At 45.3% G+C, this 18746-nt stretch overlaps 1 protein-coding gene across 8 annotated transcripts in view; it reads right to left on the bottom strand.

Annotated features, from left to right (window-relative positions):
* The window catches only part of TLK2 (tousled like kinase 2), a 109124-nt gene that overhangs the window by 78111 nt on the left and 12267 nt on the right, over positions 1–18746 (bottom strand). For 6 of the 8 annotated variants that reach the window (XM_056127244.1, XM_056127249.1, XM_056127243.1 and 3 more), the window contains exons 3-4: positions 2144–2215; positions 1303–1372 (exon numbers count right to left, since the gene is read on the bottom strand). The exons of the other annotated variants lie outside the window; for them this stretch is intronic. In XM_056127244.1, coding sequence (XP_055983219.1) covers positions 1303–1372; positions 2144–2215 — 142 coding nt within the window. The remainder of the gene's footprint in view (positions 1–1302; positions 1373–2143; positions 2216–18746) is intronic. 8 annotated transcript variants of the gene reach the window in all.

The following is an 18746-nucleotide window of genomic DNA, read 5'->3' as shown; positions in this document are numbered from 1 at the left end:
GTTTTCCAATACACACGTAAACCACTAACATGTACTTCATATTCAATTACAGCACCAGTGGGTCATCAATTTGAAAGGTGGCTTTACTTTTTTAAATGAGCCAAAATATCTGTATCCTAAAAACAGAGTTTGAATAGCTAGAGAAAGACTTTTTTCAGTTTCAGATACCCAAAATAAAACTAATCTACAATGCATATCCTTCCCTCACTAAGAAAACAAAGAGAACAAAGAATGTCAAACGAGGCTGTAGAGCCAGTCCAACGGATGACTAAGACACTTGCCTTGCACGTGTGGCAGATCCAGGTCTAATCCTGGGTACCCGATATGGTCCCCCAAGCCCTGCCAGGAGTGATCCCTGGGCACAGCCAGGAGTTGCCAATGTCCCCTCATCCCTCTCCCCACCAAAAAAAAAAAAAACATGCAAAACAAAACTTAGCAGAATTGAAGAGTCTGGGGCCTGAGTGATAATAAAGTAAGTAAGGCGTGGCCTTGTATGCAGCCAACCTGGGTTCGGTCCCCAGCATCCCATATGGTCGCCTGAGCCTTCCAGGAGTGATTCCTGAGCAAAGAGCCAATAGTGAACCCTAGGCATTGCAAGATGTGGCCCCTCCAAAAAAATATTACTTTAATTCAAAAAATATATAAGGGGTTTCTGCTACTTTACACAAATACTTCAAGTGACCTTGTCACTGTAGGAGGATCATCTCCCTCAAAAGAAATGTTCTGTGGAATTAAGAAAAAGGAGGGAAAATGCATTCTAAGAAATTTCAATTTGGGGAACCCAAACCAATCATTCTCTCCTAAATTTTATAAGGATACTGGACATTATGAGTACCATGTTTACAGATTTATTCCACCAGGTCCCAGTATTCAACTAAACAAATGGACGAGGAAGAAGAGCAGGAAAGGACAAGCCAGGCCAATAACACCAGGTCTTGTGGCACACTGCTAACAAATCACTGCTCTAATTCAGGACGGTGACAACTCTGGTGGAACCTCTTCTCTGTACAACACTGGCTTAGTCTGAAGGAGAGCCTGTGGTGAGACCAAGATCGTTATCTTGCATTTGGGAAAACAAAAGTCCCCAAAGAACTGACAGTTTTGTCAAGTGTATATCAAATGTTAAATCTATAATAAACAGCTAGTATTCCCTGAAGATACACAAATCTCCTTTGTTGGGAATCCCTGTACACTACTTAGTGTGAGCTGGAAAATCCTACCTAAGTACATAAGAATTTAGTATTTTCCTTTTCTTTTAAAAAACTATTTCAATAATTTTCTCTGGTGTGAAATTATTACTACCTTGGCTAGTTTCATATGGTTCAGCTTTTCTTTTTCGATTTCGCTGGTCATTCTGCTTTTTCTCAGGAGTCTGTTAAAATATATCACAATTAGCACTTTGTTAAATTTTTCACATTATGAAAAACAGAGACTATGTACAAAATATAAAACTTAAGGAGACTCATCTGAAGAAAACAAGCCCTAAATCACTGTACAGGATCTGTAACCAAATCAGCAACATAATTTTAGGCAAATGCCAACAATATCAGAGATTCAATTTGCTCATCTGTAGGACAGGGTTGCTGTAAAATTTAAATAGACTATTTATTTAAAAGTACCTATACTGCATGCAGAGCTAGCAGACTGCAGGCTCTCAGACAACAGCTGTTAACGATATTTCTACTTTTAAAAGAGATTAAATCCAATCCTTTTTTTTTCCTCACGAACTACCTGCTTACTCAACTGGTTCTAACTTACTAAGTTCAACTTGCAAATTTAAACCCATATCTAAGCATCTAAATTCTATGCCTAAAAAGTCTTCCAATTCTATGAGGCTATACTGACCCACTCCATGGAGGAATGAGAGTTGAAGTTAAAGTGATCGAGCTGATTCAGCTACAACTGCAAATCTGCCATTTATTCAGAACAACTTAACAAAACAAACAAGGAGGCAAGACCCAGTATGAAGGGATGCTAATGAACCCGTCGGGGCCACAAGGGCTGGACAGACACGGAGAGCGCAGCCCCACGGGGATCACCCCACAGACCCTAACTGAAGCCCGTACTGCAGTTCTGCAGAGCTGATTCTCACCCAGGCAGATGAGGGAACAGGAAAGGTCTTACAGTGGACACGGCTCCTTACCTCTACTTCTTTATCACTCAAGGACCCCACGCTGCACAAGCTCTGGTTGGAAGACTCACTATTGAGTGGCCCCTGGAGAGGAAAAGAAAAATGGAAATCAAAAGAAACTAAGATGACAGCCAACACCGAAGAATCTGCTGATCCGATGTCTAAGTCTGGTCAAAAAGGGCAAGAGTTAATTAGCAGCAAGGCCAGCCAAGCCAACCTGAAAGAACCCATCAACCATAAAGCAGCGAGTGTCCACATGTCAGAATCCTCAGTTGGTATTTTCATTTCCTTTACAAACTCAAGACACATTTCCCTTCTACAGTTACTTCTGCATGTAATAAATTCATCAGAAAGTAAGCAGGGGAAATCATTCTCTCCACCCCTTCTTTGAGGCAAGCAACAGTAAAGTTAGGATACTAAGGGATTCATCAAGGGTGCCTTATAAAGGGTGGTCAGGGACCATCGGAAATGCTTTCCTGAGTCATGCCTTAAGGAAGCTGAGTGCTAACTCAAAACCAAAGTTGCAGGGTTGAAATATGGCGCAAAGGGCTGGAGTATCCCATGCGTACGAAGCACCTTGCAGGTGTGACCCAAAAGGAAAATAAAAACAAAAAAACCAGCACCACAAAGTTGTAAAAGACTGACTTCTGACATAATAGCTTGGAGCTCCGCTGAACCACTTCTCAGTGAAACTGGTGAAAATAACAGCAAAAACAAACAAATAAACAGAATACCTCCATTCAGGGGCCAGAGCAATAGTACAGAGGGGAGGGCACTTGCTGTGCAAGCAGCCAACCTTCGTTCAATCCCTGGTACCACACTGCCAGGAGCAATTCCAGAGCACAGAGCCAGTAGCAAGCCCTGAGCACAGCAGGGTATGCCCTCCCCACCAAAAAAAAAAAAAAAAAAAAAGTCTTTAAGGGCAACTTACAACTGAAGAATCAACTGCTCAATAAAATCCATGAAAACCCAGTCTGAAAGATGCAAGTCTATGATGTTTGAACCCAATCCATGGCCTGGCTCCTTGCTCCATCTCAGCAAGACCTCAGACTGCTAGTCAAGAAGATTAGAGGCCCTCCCCATCCTGGACTTCGGCTGAGACCAAAGTACTTCCTGGGATGAACAGGAACATCCAGTTTCTCGTCTGGTCCCCAGTCCCCTGCAGCTGAGTAAGACCCAGGCAAGCACCAGCCAAGGCGGGGTACTCCCTTCCGCCCAAACCCCCCCAGTGGAGCAGAGGCTCTGACTGAGGAAAGGAAAACACTGAAAACCCGGGGCCACAATAGTCCTCCCTCCCCACTGGGTCCGTACCAGGAGAGACAAGCCAAGCCCACTCCCAGCACTGGCGCATGTCCCACCCCCAGAATCCTGACCCATACTGTCCCTCATGAAAAAAGCAAAAGCAACCAAGAGCAGATCTCTTTGCAAAGGTCCTGAATTCATCTCCAATAGTGTGGACAGTTTAAGTTTCATGTTGCTCTCAAGAACAGTGGACGTTCCCAGACCAGGAATGTGGCCCGTGATAAAGTACAAGTCTGGGAATCTGGATTCTATCCTTGGCATGGCAAAAATCCAAAAGGGGCTAGAGAGGAAGGAGAGTAGGGTAAGGTGCTTGTTGTCTTGCGTGCGACTGACCTGGATTTGATCCCCAGCACTGATATAACCTTCAGGAGTGCTCCTGAGCACATCCAGGAGTGGCCCCAAAACAAAAGAGTCCAAAATAATAATGCAGGTTCTGATTAAAGACAATTATAATAAGATTCATGGACATTATGGAGGTAAAACCTTGTGGACTGCAAGCCAGAAAATTTTTGAACTAAAACCAGAAAACAAAACATCTAGACATGTTCCAGCCCTCAGACTCTCTTCCTTTCAAGGAGCCCCATTCAATTTGATTACTCTCAAAAAGAATTTATAATTCAGGGCAATGTTGGAAACAATAGAGCTCTTTGAGCAATTCAAGGGACCCTTCCTAGTATCAGCGACCCAGGGTAAACCGACAAAGCTCCCTAAGGAACACCAGCAGAGGCTGACTGCTGGGGGAATAGGCAGGTGAGACAGACTACCAAAGTAATCCAGCCAGTCACCAAACACACAGCAAATAACAATAAAAGCCCCAAGGGGTAGAAAGTGAAATTAGTACCCAAAGTTGATTAATGTTATCATTTAAAACACTACTTTCCAACAATAACAACCAAAAAAATCAAGGAACAGGTAAATAAGGTGCATACAAGAGGAAGGGAAAAGAAAAAAAGAAACTACCTGTAAGAAAGACCACGTTAGATATAACAAAATACTTGAGGATAGCAACTAAAGACCCAGCGAGCCGGCACAGCGCTGGACTCCACCGGCATGCAGGAAGCCTGGCCTCAAGCCCTGGCACAAGGTCCCCAGACACCAGAGCAGCCCCACAGCGCAGAGCCTAGAGAAGCCCCAGGGCAGAGCCAGGTGTGGTCAAGAATCAAACACACATAAAGGAAACATGATTAAAGAAATACAGAAAGATACGATGACACTATAGCAACAAGTAGAAACTAGAGACACTGGTGCTGACAAATGCACATGGGTGGAGGGATGGGTGTTGGAACACTGTATGACTGAAACCTATTCATGAACAGCTTTGTAAGGGTCCCTCTGAGAGTGAATCAATAAAAAAGATGGGGGAGATGGAGGGAGGGAGGGAGGGAGGGGAAAAGAAAAATACAACAGGGCCGGAGCGATAGCACAGCAGGTAGGGTGTTTCCCTTGCCTGGCTCCCCATATGGCCCCCCAAGCACCATGAGAAGTAATTCCTGAGTGCACAGGAATAACCCCTGAGCATCGCTGGATGTAACAAAAAAAAAAAAAAAACAATAACTGAAGAGAGGCTCATAAGTAGAACTGAGGGGCCAGAGTGATAGTACAGCAGATAGGGCGTTTGCCTTGCATGTGGCCGACCTGGGTTTGATCTCCGGCATCCCATATGGTCCCCCAAGCATGGTCAGGAGTGATTCCTGAGTAGAGCCAAGAGTAACCCCTGAGAATTGCCGAGTGTGACCCAGAAAGCCAAAAAAAAAGTAGAACTGAACTGGCAGAAAAAAAACAACTTCAAATATAGATTACACAGTTGAAAATCAGAGAAAACAAAATAAACAGATCTTCAGGAAAACGTGAAAAACTGTCAAACACAGCACAAAACTAGAAACAGAACGAGATCAAGAGGATAGGGGTTGGAGCGAAAGACAGTGGATAGGGCACTTGCCTCGATGCTATTGACTCAGGTTCAATCCCCAGCATTGGGGATTCCTGGTTCCTGAGCACCACCAGGAGTCAGGAGTAAGCCCTGAGCATCGTCAGGTGTGACCCAAAAACCCAAAAGAAAGAGAGAAGGGGGTGGTGAGAAAGAGGGAGGTTAAAAAAAAGGTAAAGGCCCTCCCGTTGATCGTCGATTTGCTCGAGCGGGCCCAGTAACGTCTCCATTGGAGACTTTGTTGTTACTGTGTCTGGCGTATCGGATACTCTCGGTAGCTTGCCGGGCTCTCCGAGAGGGGTGGAGGAATCGAACTCGGGTCGGCCATGTTGGCCGCTTGTAAGGCGAATGCCCTACCGCTATGCTACATAATGGTTGAAAAAAGAATGGTTGAAAACTCAAATGTATTAAAAAAAAAAGTATAATAATATAGATACCCACAAACATATCATACAAGAAAGGCTCCAAGGCAAAGAAGAAATATTTGAAACCAGAAGTAACAATCATCATATACAGGTGAATCAAATAAAATCTAACAGATGACCTTAAAAATAACTGGAGGGCAGAGGACAGTAGGAGAACATATTCAAAGTGCTTTGAGGAAAAACATCAACCATAACTATATTAAGAAAAGTAGGGGCCACAGCGCTAGTACAGCAGGTAGTGCGCTTACCTTGCACGCAGCTGACGTGAGTTTGATCCCTGGCATCCCCTGCCTGAGCCTGCCTGGTATGATTCCAGAGCAGTCCGGAGTAAGCTGCTGACTTACGGCACACCCACCTGAGCATAGCTGAGTGTGGCCCCAAAACAACAACAAAGTACTAACCCAAAAATGAAGACAAAAGAAACACTTTCTCAATCTGCTAAGGGAAACGACCCCAAAAAAGTGCAGCTAACATCATTTTTAGAGGTCAAGACTGAACAGACCTTTCACAGATCTGGAACAAGACACTCCTGATAAATCCTGAACATTCTATGGAAGGTTCCAGCCAGGCAAGACAAACAGTACAAAGTATTCAGTCTGGTAAAAAAAAAAATAGTAATGAGGGAGGGAGGGAGGAAGGAAGGGGTGAAAGAGAGAGAGAGAGAGAGAGAGAGAGAATGTGTGTATGTGTGTAAAAAATTCCAAAGGACCCATTGTAAAAGACCATTAGAAATAATGAGTTCAAGCAAGATTACAGTATACAAGCTCAATATATGAAATTAATTTTATTTTTATAACTGAAATAAACAATCTGAAGATGGAATGAATAAAAATTTATTCAAACTAGCATAAAAAAGAATATTCAGGATGGAGCTGGAGACACAGCGCAGGGTATAAGGGACTTGCCTTGCTGACCCTGGTTTGAATCCCTGGTATCACAAATACCCTGAAACACTTTGAGGGATCACTGCTGAACAGAGCCAGGAATTGCCCCTGTCCACTGCCAGATCCCCTCCCAATCGCTTCCAAAAGGTAATTTGGAGTGTGCTTCTGGGTGAGTGCAAGTCATGGCAAAGACTGCCAGGAGGGGTGACTCCTGAGTACAATGCCAGGAGTAAGCCCTGAGTCCAACAACTGTGACCAAAAAAAAAAAATAAAAGTGGGTTCTGCGGCTCCTGATTACTACAACACTAGGAGTGGCTTGGCTCCTACAAATTAAAAGTAATAATCACTATCACTGTCACTGTCACTGTCATCCTGTTGTTCATCGATTTACTCGAGCAGGCCCCAGTAACGTCTCCATTCGTCCCAGCCCTGAGATTTTAGCAGCCTCTCCTTACTTGTTTTTCCCAACGATGCCATATTGGAGGCTCTTTCAGAGTCAGGGAAATGAGGTCCGTTATTGTTACTGTTTTTGGAATATCGAATATGCCACAGGTAGCTTGCCAGGCTCTGCCGTGCTAAATAATAATAATAATAATAATAAGGTAAGGTAAGGTAAAGGCCCTCCCGTTGATCGTCGATTTGCTCGAGCGGGCCCAGTAACGTCTCCATTGGAGACTTTGTTGTTACTGTGTCTGGCATATCGAATACTCTCGGTAGCTTGCCGGGCTCTCTGAGAGGGGCGGAGGAATCGAACTCAGGTCGGCCATGTTGGCTGCGTGCAAGGCAGACGCCCTACCCGCTGTGCTATCGCTCCAGTTCCCTGCTAGAACCTCCAAACAAATAATAATAATAATAATAATAATAATAATAATGGCTAGAGAGACAGTACAGTGGGTAAAACACTAGCCTTGCGCAGAGCCAACCCGGATTCCATTCTAGCATGGCACATGGCAGCATATATCCTCCAAGCCCTGTCCACACCAGGAGTGATCCCTGAGCACAGCAGAGTGCAGCCCAAACCATTCTCCCCGGTTGTTGTTGTTGTTGTTTTTGAGGCGGGGGAACACCTGGTCACTCCTGGCTCTGCCCTCAAAAATAACTCCTGGTGGTGCTCAAGGGACCAGATGGGATGCTGGGGATCGAACCAGTGTGGGCCACATACCAGGCAAACGTCCTCCCCACTGTACTACCACTCCAGCCCCACCCTCCAATTTTTGATAAACAGACCTGGGATTGGAGAGCTATCTCAAAGGGCTGAATTATGCTTTGCATGTAAAAGACCCAGGTTTGGTCCACGGCACCAAAAGGGTCCCATAAGCACCACAGGAAGCAACCTCCTGAACACAGAGCTGAAAGTAGAGTTGTTGTTTTTTTTAATTGAATCACCATGATATACACAGTTACGGGGTTGCTCATGATTGGGTTTTACTTATACAATGTTCCAATACCCATCATCTCTTTACCAGTGAAAGTAGAATCTTGAGCACCAAATGTGGGCCCAAATCAAATACACACACACACACACACACACACACACACACACATACACACACAGCTTTTAATTTGTAAAGCATATTTAAATTTAATGCATGACCCTTGATAGGAACATGTACCTAAAACATAGCAAACCAAGCAACTATAAAAGACCTTATTAGAACAAAGCCAGAAACAGACTGTAGACCAGGTAAAAGATAACCAAATCCTTCTACAAAATTATTACCAGTTCCTCAACTGTCAAATATTTTATTTGTTATATATTTTAGGGGAGCGACACCCAGCAGTGCTCAGGGGTTAGTCTTGGCTCTATGCTCAGCAATCACTCCTGCTGGGTTTGGGGGACCAAATGGGGACCCAGGAACTGAACCCAGGCTTGCCGCGTGCAAGACAAGCAACTGCCCCCTGTTCTACCACACCCCCCTTCCACCCTTGTGCTGCGTCCTTTCAAAAGGTGCTTGTTGGGTCAGAGTAGCTCCCTGGGCTGAAACACATGAGCCGGAGCAACTGTATAGTGGATACGTGGCTGGCACCCAATATAATACGTTCCCTCAAAGGGCCAGGACTGAATCCTGGGTGCAGAGTCAGGAGTAAACCCTGAGCATCTCCAAGTATGACCCCAAAATGAGAGGGGAGTGGAAGGGGGGGGGGGGAGAGAGAGAGAGAGAGATATTATTCTGCTCAAATACTTCCTATAGGAGTGGCAATACAAGCACTATAGCACTGTCCTCCCGTTGTTCATCGATTTGCTTGAGTGGGCCCAGTAACATCTCCATTGTGAGACTTGTTACTGTGTTTGGAATATCGAATACGTCACGGGTAGCTTGCCAGGCTTTGCCGTGCGGGCAAGATACTCTCGGTAGCTTGCCAGGGTCTCTGAGAGGGGCAGAGAAATCAAACCTGGGCCGACTGGGTCAGCCGCGTGCAAGGCAAACGCTCTACCCGCTGTGCATACAAAGCAATGCACTCTAATTTGAGGTAACTGTTAGTGACTTTCTGATCTTGAGCTACAGAACTTTCTGGGAAAGTGGGTAAAGCAGGTTTGAGGGCCATACCTGGCAGTTCCCTGGGGCTATTCCTGGCTGTGTGATCCCTGGCAGTGCCCAAATTCAACCAAGACCTGCCACATGCCAGGTGCCCTACCCGGGGTACTACACTCCAGTTCAAATCACAAAGCACGCACTTAAGCCCTTTGAGCAATTTCACAAATCCTACAATTAGGAAAGTGTTCTAAACTGGAGGTACCATCTCCCAAAATTGATTGGTCCCTCAGATAAACTTTTTTTTTAAGGGGAGGGAAGGCAAGGTGTTTAAGCCATACACACTGTGTTCAGGGCTTACTCCTGGCTCTGTGCTCAGGGATTACTCCTGGAAGTACTCAGGGGACCAGATGGGGTGCTAGGGATTGAAGCTACATCAGCAGTGAGTAGTATATACTCACTGTGCTACTTCTCTGACCCCTCAGATTACATTTTCTACTTTGTTTAGGGGGGTGGGGGACCACACTTGGCAGTGCTCAGAGCTTACTCCTGGTTCTACATTCAGGGATCACCCCTGTTAGGCTCAGGGGGGCATATGGGGTATCAGGGATGGAACTAGAGTCAGCTGCGTGCAAAGCAAGAACACTATCACTCCGGGCCTCAAATTGCTTTGACAATTAATCCTTAAGTATTCCTCTGGAGTCAGGCAATAGCACTGTTTTCCAGTTGTTCATCGATTTTCCCGAGCAGGCACCACTAACATCTCCATTATGAGACTTGTTGTTACTGTTTTTTATTTATTTATTTTTTTTTTTGGCATATCAAATACAACACGGGTAGCTTACCAGGCTTTGCCATACGGGCGGAATACTCTCAGTAGCTTGCCCAGTAGCTTGCCGGGATCTGCAAGAGGGGCGAAGGAATCGAACCCAGGTCGGCGGCGTGCAAGGCAAACACCATACCCACTGTCCTATCACTCCAGACCAGAGTCAGGCAATCACTGTCACTATCCTCCCGTTGTTCATCGATTTGCTCGAGCGGGCCCAGAAACAATTGTCTCCATTGTGACAATTGTTACTGTGTTTAGCATATCGAATAGGTCATGGGTAGCTTGCCAGGCTTTGCCATGAGGGCGAGATACTCTCAGTAGCTTGCCGAGCTCTCCGAAAAGGGCAGAAGAATAGAACTTGGGTCAGCCATGTTGACCGCTTACAAGGCAAACACCCTACCCGCTGTGCTATTGCTCCAGCCCAGAGTCAGGCAACACAAAAACTAAATTAACACCAACTATTGCAGCAATTTTATGTGATAAGAATCACATATCTGCCCTCTGTAGAATTCTGCCAGTGATCAATGGTGTAGGTCGAATTCATCCCACCAGCACCCTTCTATCTTACAGGGCCAACGTTGATCGCCTTCAGAGGACTTTCACTGTAGCAATCGTGGTTTAAATAAAGCTCTGTTACAGCAATCTGAATAGTCACTTGCTGCTACTACTTGAGAATCAACCTATGCTTTGTTAAAAGTAAAAGAAGCCAATGAGGGCTGGAGCAATAATATAGCAGGCAGAGCACTTGCCCGCACGTGGACGAGCTGGGTTCGATTCCTGGCATCCCACATGGTCCCCTGAGCACTGCCAGGAGTCACTCCTCAGTGCAGAGCCAGGAGTAACCCCTGAGCATCAACAGATGTGGCTCCCCACAGCCCCCAAAAGGGAGGGGGGGAATGGGGGCCATAAATCTAGGATAGAGATAAAATGCTTGCCTTGCTCGGTCCCCAGGACCACACCCAGTTCCTGGAGCCCTGCAAAGAGGATCCCAGAGCACTGAGCCAGGAATAGGTCCTGAGCACCACCAGGTATGGCCTAAAAGCAAAATAATAAAATCAAGGAAATAAATAAAATTCTAAGGTGGCCCAAGGACAACTCCGTGGTTCAGCCAGCCTTGCTCACATGAAGCTGAACTGGAGCCCAGGCAGCACAATCCCTGGCATCACTAGCACACAATCAAGAGTGCAGTGACTGGCAAAAGACACAAGAAAAAATGCTCTTCATCACTAATCATCAGGAGATGCAGATCAAAACAACAATGAGATATCATCTCACACCACAGAGACTGGCCCACATCCAAAAGAACAAAAGCAACTGGTGCTGGCGCAGATGTGGCAAGAAAGGGCCTTCACTGGTGGTGGGAATGCCGACTGATTCAGCCCTTTTGGAAAACAGTATGGATGATTCTCAAAAAATTAGAAATTGAGGGCCAGAGCGATAGCACAGCGGGTTTGCCTTGCACGCAGCCAACCTGGGTTCGATCCCCGGCATCCCATATGGTCCCCCGAGCACCGCCAGGAGTAATTCCTGAGTGCAGAGCCAGGAGTAACCCCTGAGCATTGCTGGGTGTGACTCAAAAAGCAAAGAAAAAAAAATAGAAATTGAGCTCCCATTTGACCCAGCAATCCCACTTCTGGAAATATATACCAGAGATGCAAAAAAGTATAGTAGAAATGACATCTGTACTTGTATGTTCATTGCAACACTGTTTACAATAGCTAGAATCTGGGGAAAAAACCCGAGTGGAAAAACCAAGAACAGATGACTGGTTAAAGAAACTTTGGTACATCTACACAATGGAATACTATGCAGCTGTTAGAAAGGATGAAGTCATGAAATTTGCATATAAGAGGATCGACATGGAGAGTATCATGTTAAGTGAAATGAGTCAGAAAGAGAGGGACATAGAAAAACTGCACTCATTTGTGGAATATAATGTAACATAATGCAAGACTTACACCCAAGAATAGTAGAGAATTGTACCAGGAGGACTGCTCCACGGCTTGGAAAAAGTATAGACCAAACATGATGGCCACTCAATACCTATATTGCAAACCACAACACCCAAAAGGAGAGAGAGAGCAAAAAGGAAAGCCCTGCCACAGAGGTGGGGTGGAGTGGGGTGGGGGGACGGGGTGGGGGTGGTGGGAGGGATACTGGGACCATTGGTGGTGGAGAATGGGCACTGGTAGAGGGATGGGTACTCGATCATTGTATGACTGAAACGTAAGCATTAAAGTTTGTAAGTCTGCAACTGTACCTCACGGTGATTCACTAATAAAAAATTTAAAAAAAAAAATGAGTGCAGGGGCCTGGAGCGATAGGACAGCAAGCACACAGCTGACCCAGGCTCAATCCCCAGCACCCAGCACAGTCCCCCAAGCAGACAGGAGTGATCTCTGAGTGCAGAGCCAGGAGGAAGCCCTGAGCACAGCCGGTATGGCCTTCCTCTCTCCCGCGCCCACAGAGATTAAGCGTGCAGGACTGAGCTCATGCTTTGAACATGCTCCCCAATACTACATGGCCCTTCAACTACCACTGGGAGCAAATCCCAAGCACAGACAGGGTAAGTCCCAAAGCACTGCAAGGGTGACCCTAAGGCTATATAAATAAGTGGATAAGTAAATAAAGTGTGCAGTCTCTGGCACAGAGCAACTAAGTGTTCAAGTATCACAACTCCCATCACCATGACAACAAACATCAGGAGAGGGGGGAATTGAGCTTCAAGGGCCAGGGATATGTCTCAGTGGGACAGAGCATGCTCATATGTGTGAGCCCTGTGCTCAATTATCAGCAGCATGATCAATGAAGTTTTAAAAAAGTTTTAATAGTGGGACTGGAGTACAGCAGGGAGGGCATTTGCCTTGCACACTGCATACCCAGGTTCAATCCCCAGCATCCCATATTGTCCCAAGGGCACCACCAGGAGTAATTCCTATGTACGGAGCCAGGAGCAAACCCCTGAGCATCACCAGGTATGGGCCCAAAACAGAACAATAAAGTGGTGGGGGTGGGAGGAACTGTAATACTTATTTAAAAGTAAAAAAGAAAACCATTAACTTGAATGGTTCTAAGGGCTACGTATGACAACAATATAGACTATACACAGGAAGAAAGTAGTAAGAAGTAAAAAATGAGACGTACCCACTGTGGCACAAGAGTTCATGTACAATTTATAAGCATTAACTAGTTTCATATTAATAACTATTAAGTGACAAGAGGGACAAAGCGAACAGCTTAAATGGCTGAGGCACACGGGTTTGTATGATCTCTGGTGCCAAATGGCCAGAAATAACCCCAGGGCACCTCAGGGTATGGTCCAAAAACAAAATCAAAAACATAAAATGAGACCAATAATGTGGTCGGTAGTTAAACACACGCTTTGCATATGTGAGGTTCTGGGTTCAATCTCTAGCACAGCAGAAAAGAGGAGGAGGAGGAGGAGGAGGAGGAGGAGGAGGAGAAGGAGGATGGAGGAGGAGGAGGAGGAGGAGGAGAAGCAAGAGAGGAAGGAAGGAAAAAAGAAAACAGGAATGACTCTATGACTATATCAAAATCCATAAGATATGAACGCAGAAAGCCGGGGCTGGAGTGATAGCACAGTGGGTAGGGTGTTTGCCTTGCACGCAGGCAACCCGGGTTTGATTCCCAGCATCCCATATGGTCCCCAGAGCACGGCCAGGGGTAATTCCTGAGTGCATGAGCCAGGAATAACCCCTGTGCATTGCCAGGTGTGACCCAAAAAGAAAAAAAAAAAAAAGAACCCAGAAAGCCAAACCCAGCACACAAAATAAAATGATTTGTTTGAGAGTATTTGCTAACTTTAATTCAAAAGCAGCAGCTCTGGGTAGGAGCCCCAGGGCAGCAGGCAGGGCGCTTGCCTGGCACCCTTGTCGGACCGGGGTTCAATCTCCTGAGCACAGAGCAGGACTAAGCCCCGAGCACCACCATCGGGTGTGGTCCAAAGGACAGAAGGAAGAAGACCAAGGAGGCCAGGGTAGGGGAGGAGGAGGCAGAAGCAGAGCAGCCCTGCAGCTGTGAGCTGAACAGTTAACCAGAAGGTAGAGAGAGTAGGGCCCCAATGACAGGGCGTGGCCATGGGCGGAGCACATGCTTTGCACACAGGAGGCTCAAGTTCCATTGCAGCATTCCAGCACCACGTGATCCCTCAGTACTTTGGGAGTAACACCCCTCCCCCACCACAGTACTGGGTGTGGCCCAAACTCCAAAATAAATTGCTTTTGTTTCTGGTTTTGAGCCACACCCCATAATACTCAGGGATTACTCCTGATTCTGCACTAAGGAATTATCCCTGGCAGTGCTGGGTGGGGTAGGGGGGTAGGGGTGGAGATCATCTGGGATGCTTGGGGATGCTGGGGATGAATCCGCTGAGTACAGGCAAGTGCCCTACCTGCTAGGACCCAAATTTTTAAAAACAAACAGAAATAAACCAAAGGCACAGGACTATACTCAGGACAGGAGCATCCCCGAAATAAACCAGCTGTCATGGAAATGCAATACACAGGGTGATGGTAGATTAGACAATTTGAAAGAGAAATTTTGAAGTGGTTGACAAGTCAGAAAAACTACTCAATATTTAGTTCTGGGAACTAAAGATCAGTAATATAAAGAAAGAGCAAGAGGCAGAAAAAATACAGAATGAGCACTTAAGATGTTTAAAAAGAGACAGGACCCCAGGCGCACACCAACTAACCTCAGACAACACACCTGTGACAACCAAGGGAGGGGGAGGAATGAAGAGCACCAGAGAAGACAGAAAAGTGTCAGTAGCTGAGGAAATGACTGAGAATATTCTAGAACTGATAAAATACAATAAACCACAAATTCAAGCAGCCCAATAAGGCGGGGGTGGGGGGATGCAATAAAATCTCAAGCAGAACAAAAGCAATTCAACCATTTACACAAACACCTACTTATAACAGCTTTATTTGTAAATGCTACAACTTATAAGTATCCAAGAGGTTATTCAGAAGGTGAGTGAAAAACTGTGGTACACTCAGACAATGACTAGGTTCCAGTGTTAGAAACAAATGAAACATCAAGATATTAAGAGACATGGGGAAAATTTAAAAACTATACTGAAGGGCAAGAGCATTACAGCGAACGGGCATTTGCCTTGCATAACTGACCCGGATTCAATCCCTACACCCCACATGGTTCCCCAAGCACTGCCAGGAGTGACCCTGAACACAGCCAGATGCGGCCCAAAAGCCAAAAACATAAAAATAAATATACACTGTAAAAGAAGCCAATCTGAAGAAGGAATTTACCATATCATTCCAAATATATGACATTCCAGAAAAGGCAAAACCACGAAGACAATGTCAGATGCCAGGGCCGCTATTCAGTGGCAGGGCACAGGCTTCCCTGGTCTGAGGTCCTGAGTTCAATTCCCAGGACCACCAATACCACCACCAAAAACTTTTTGCCAAAACTTAATGGAGGGATGAACAGTTGGAGCACAGAAGAATTCAAGGGTGATGCTTAAACAGATACACATCACTATACACTTTGACCAAATCTACAGAATATAACAAGGAATTTACAGAGTCACGACAATAATACAGTAGGTAAGACATTTGCTTTGCACGTGGCCAACCCGGGTCTGATCCCCAGCACTCCACGTGGTCTCCTCAGCCAGCCAGCAGTGAGTACTGTGCACAGAGCCATGAGTCAGCCCTCACCATCGCCAGTTGTGGCCCAAAAACAACAATAACAACATCAACAACTGAAGGAGTTTACATACAGGTAAACCACTGATTCTGGGAAATAACATGTCAAGGTAGGTTCAGCAATTGTGAGCAAAGTATGACTTCGTTACTAAGACATACAGGAGGGCAGGAGGTAGAAAATCTCTCCACTCCCAAACTCAATACCACAGTGAGTTTATGGTTTGTCTGTTTTTTCAATTTTCAACAAATAAATTTAAATCCATTAATGTTTTTAATTTTTTAATTTATCTATGAAATTACCACAAGTGTGTGTGTGGTGGGGGTGAAGGGTAGTTAATATAGAGGAGGATCTATTATGACAACATTAGTTGAAAATGATCACTCTGGACAAGAACTGAGTACTGAAAGAAGGTAAAGGGACATGCGTGATAACTTTTCAGCATCTGTATTGCAAATCATAATACCTAAAATGAGAGTAAGAGAGCGAGAGCGAGAGCGAGAGCAAGAGAGAGTGAGAAAGAGAGAGAGAGAAAGAGAGAGAGAGAGAGAGAGGGAGAGAGAGAGAGAGGGAGGGAGGGAGGGAGGGAGGGAGGGAGAGAGGGAGGGAGGGAGGGAGGGAGGAGAGGTGCCTGTCATAGAGGCAGGCTGGGTTGGGAAGTGGTTTGGGTGTAGGAGGGAAAGTGGGGACATTGGTGCTAGGAAATTACACTGGTGGAGGGACAGGTATTGGAACACTGTTTGACTGAAACCCAATCATGAACAGCTTTGTAATGCTCTATCTCATGGTGATTCAATCAAAAAATTAATATTAAAAATACACAAAATCCACAAAGGCAAGGGAATTCAACTCGTGGCAGTGTGTGCCACATACGAGGCCCTGGATCCAATCCCCAAGCACAGAACAAAATATTTTTTAAAAGTCCTATATACTTTTTAAAGCATATTCACTCAGGTTTCCAAAAATAAAAACCCAAGAAAATAATGGGGTGGGTGGCTAATAGATACAGGGGTAATTTTTTAAATTTCAGTTTGGAAGCCATGGTTTACAATACTGTTAATGACAGGGTCTCATGAATAACACAATTCCTTACCACACCGTCCCCCAGTGTCCACTTCCCTTCACCAAGTCCCAGTGTCCCCCCACCACCACCGTGCCAAGCTTCCTACTGAGAACCAGTTCTGTGTCTCTGGGCATTTGCTACTCCCCAGTTCTGGTCCTTTACAGCCCACAGTGCGAGCTCCTTCTGTCTGTCCTCCCCTTCTGACTGACTGCACTCAGCACGTTACTCTCCAAATCCATCCACATAGCAGCAAATGGCATGATTTCAACTTTTTTTCATAGCCAAGTAGTATTCCACAAGAGAATAATTTTAAAAAGCCGTCAAACACCTCCTGTTACTAAATTCCTGTTGTATAAAACCAAAGATAGAGAAAAAACTAGAAAATAGGCAGAAAGATTACCTTCAACAAAACAGAACAGCGACAGGACCGAAAACAAAGGGGCCTAACTCGAGTCGGGGACAGAAGTCAAAGGGTTAGAGCACAAGCTTCATATTTGGAGGCCCAGGTTTGAGCTCGCCACGGGGTGGTCCCCAAAGCACCATCCTGAAATACCCCTGAACACAGCAGGTGTGGCCCAAAAAAAAACAAAACCAAAAGAAAAACTCAAAAAGGGCATAATGGAAGCGCATGGGCAATAATGAATAACATGCTGAAAATGGACAACCAAGACATTTTAATCAAGCCAAATAGAGCAGAAGAGAACACGTTAAGTTGCTTGCCTTGCAAGCAGGTGCCTGGCTGAACGCTCGGCACTCCAGGATTATCCCCTGAGCAACACCTGGAACCCTGAAGCACCATCAAGCTGGCCTCAAACCCAGAATAAATAAATACACAGACTTAGCAAAACACCATTCAAGAATAAAGTCCCTCAGGGGGCAGACCAATAGGGTGGTTATAGGGCATTTGTCTTGCATGGATGGACCCATATGGTCCCTAAACACCTCCAGTAGTGATTCCTGAGCAGAGGGCCAGAAATAAGCCCTGAGCACCTCCGGGTGTGGCCCAAAGTCAAAACACAAAAAAAAGCAAAAAAAGTTCCATGTAACTAGACAATTGGCAGGGGTCAGAAGGATGTATATACAGATGCTAAGTAACCAAAATGCTATATACCTGAAAACTGCATATAGCTATAAGCCATGTTATTTCCATTAAGAAATGAAAGAAATAAAGCCAAAATTAAATGTTTTAGGGGAATTCCAAATAGTTCTTTCGGGTAAAATCAAAAGTATTTCAGATAGAAGGTCAAATGACACAAAAGGAATAAAGAGGTCGACAGTACAGCGGGTAGAGTGTTTGCTTTGCTCAACAGCTGACCCAGGTTCAATCCCTGGTATCCCATATGGTCCCCCCAAGCATGCCAGGAGTGATCCCTGAGCACAGAGCCAGGAGTAAACCCACAGATTGGCTTGGGTGTGGCCCAAAACCCAGGAGGAAAAAAAAAATAGAGAGGGGCCAGGAAATGGCTGACGGCTGGCACTTCTACCCTGGATTCAAATCCCTGAGTGCCACAGAGAAGGGCATCCAGCACCAGCCCCTGAGCGCTTCTGGGTAGAATCCAAAAACCCAAAAGAATAAAGAGCAAAAAGTTAGACCCAATGAAGACCACTGAAAACAGATTCAACAAGGGCCAGAGTAATAATACAGCAGGGAGGGAGCTTGTCTTACACACAGCCAACCCAGGTTCAATCCCCAATACCCAATGACCCCCCAAACCCCACCAGGAGTGATCCCTGGTGAGTGAGCAAGAGTCAGGAGTCAGCCCTGAGCATCACCAGCTGTGGCTAAAAAACTTTTTAAAATAAAATATAACAGATTTAATAATCTAGTCTCCAATATAAATGTCTATGTATGTACATATACAATTGAACACAGGAGACTTCTACTTTTATATAAGGTTATATAAGAGCGTGAACTGTTATTTTGTTTTGGGTTTTGTTGTTTTTGTTTGGGGGACACACCTAGCAGTGATCGGGGGTTATTCCTGGCTTTGCACTCAGGAATCACTCTTGGAGGTACTCA

The sequence above is a fragment of the Sorex fumeus genome, unplaced genomic scaffold (genome assembly GCF_029834395.1).
Source record: "Sorex fumeus unplaced genomic scaffold, SorFum_2.1 ptg000063l, whole genome shotgun sequence".
NCBI lineage: Eukaryota > Metazoa > Chordata > Mammalia > Eulipotyphla > Soricidae > Sorex > Sorex fumeus.
This window is presented reverse-complemented; position numbering and strand designations above follow the sequence as displayed.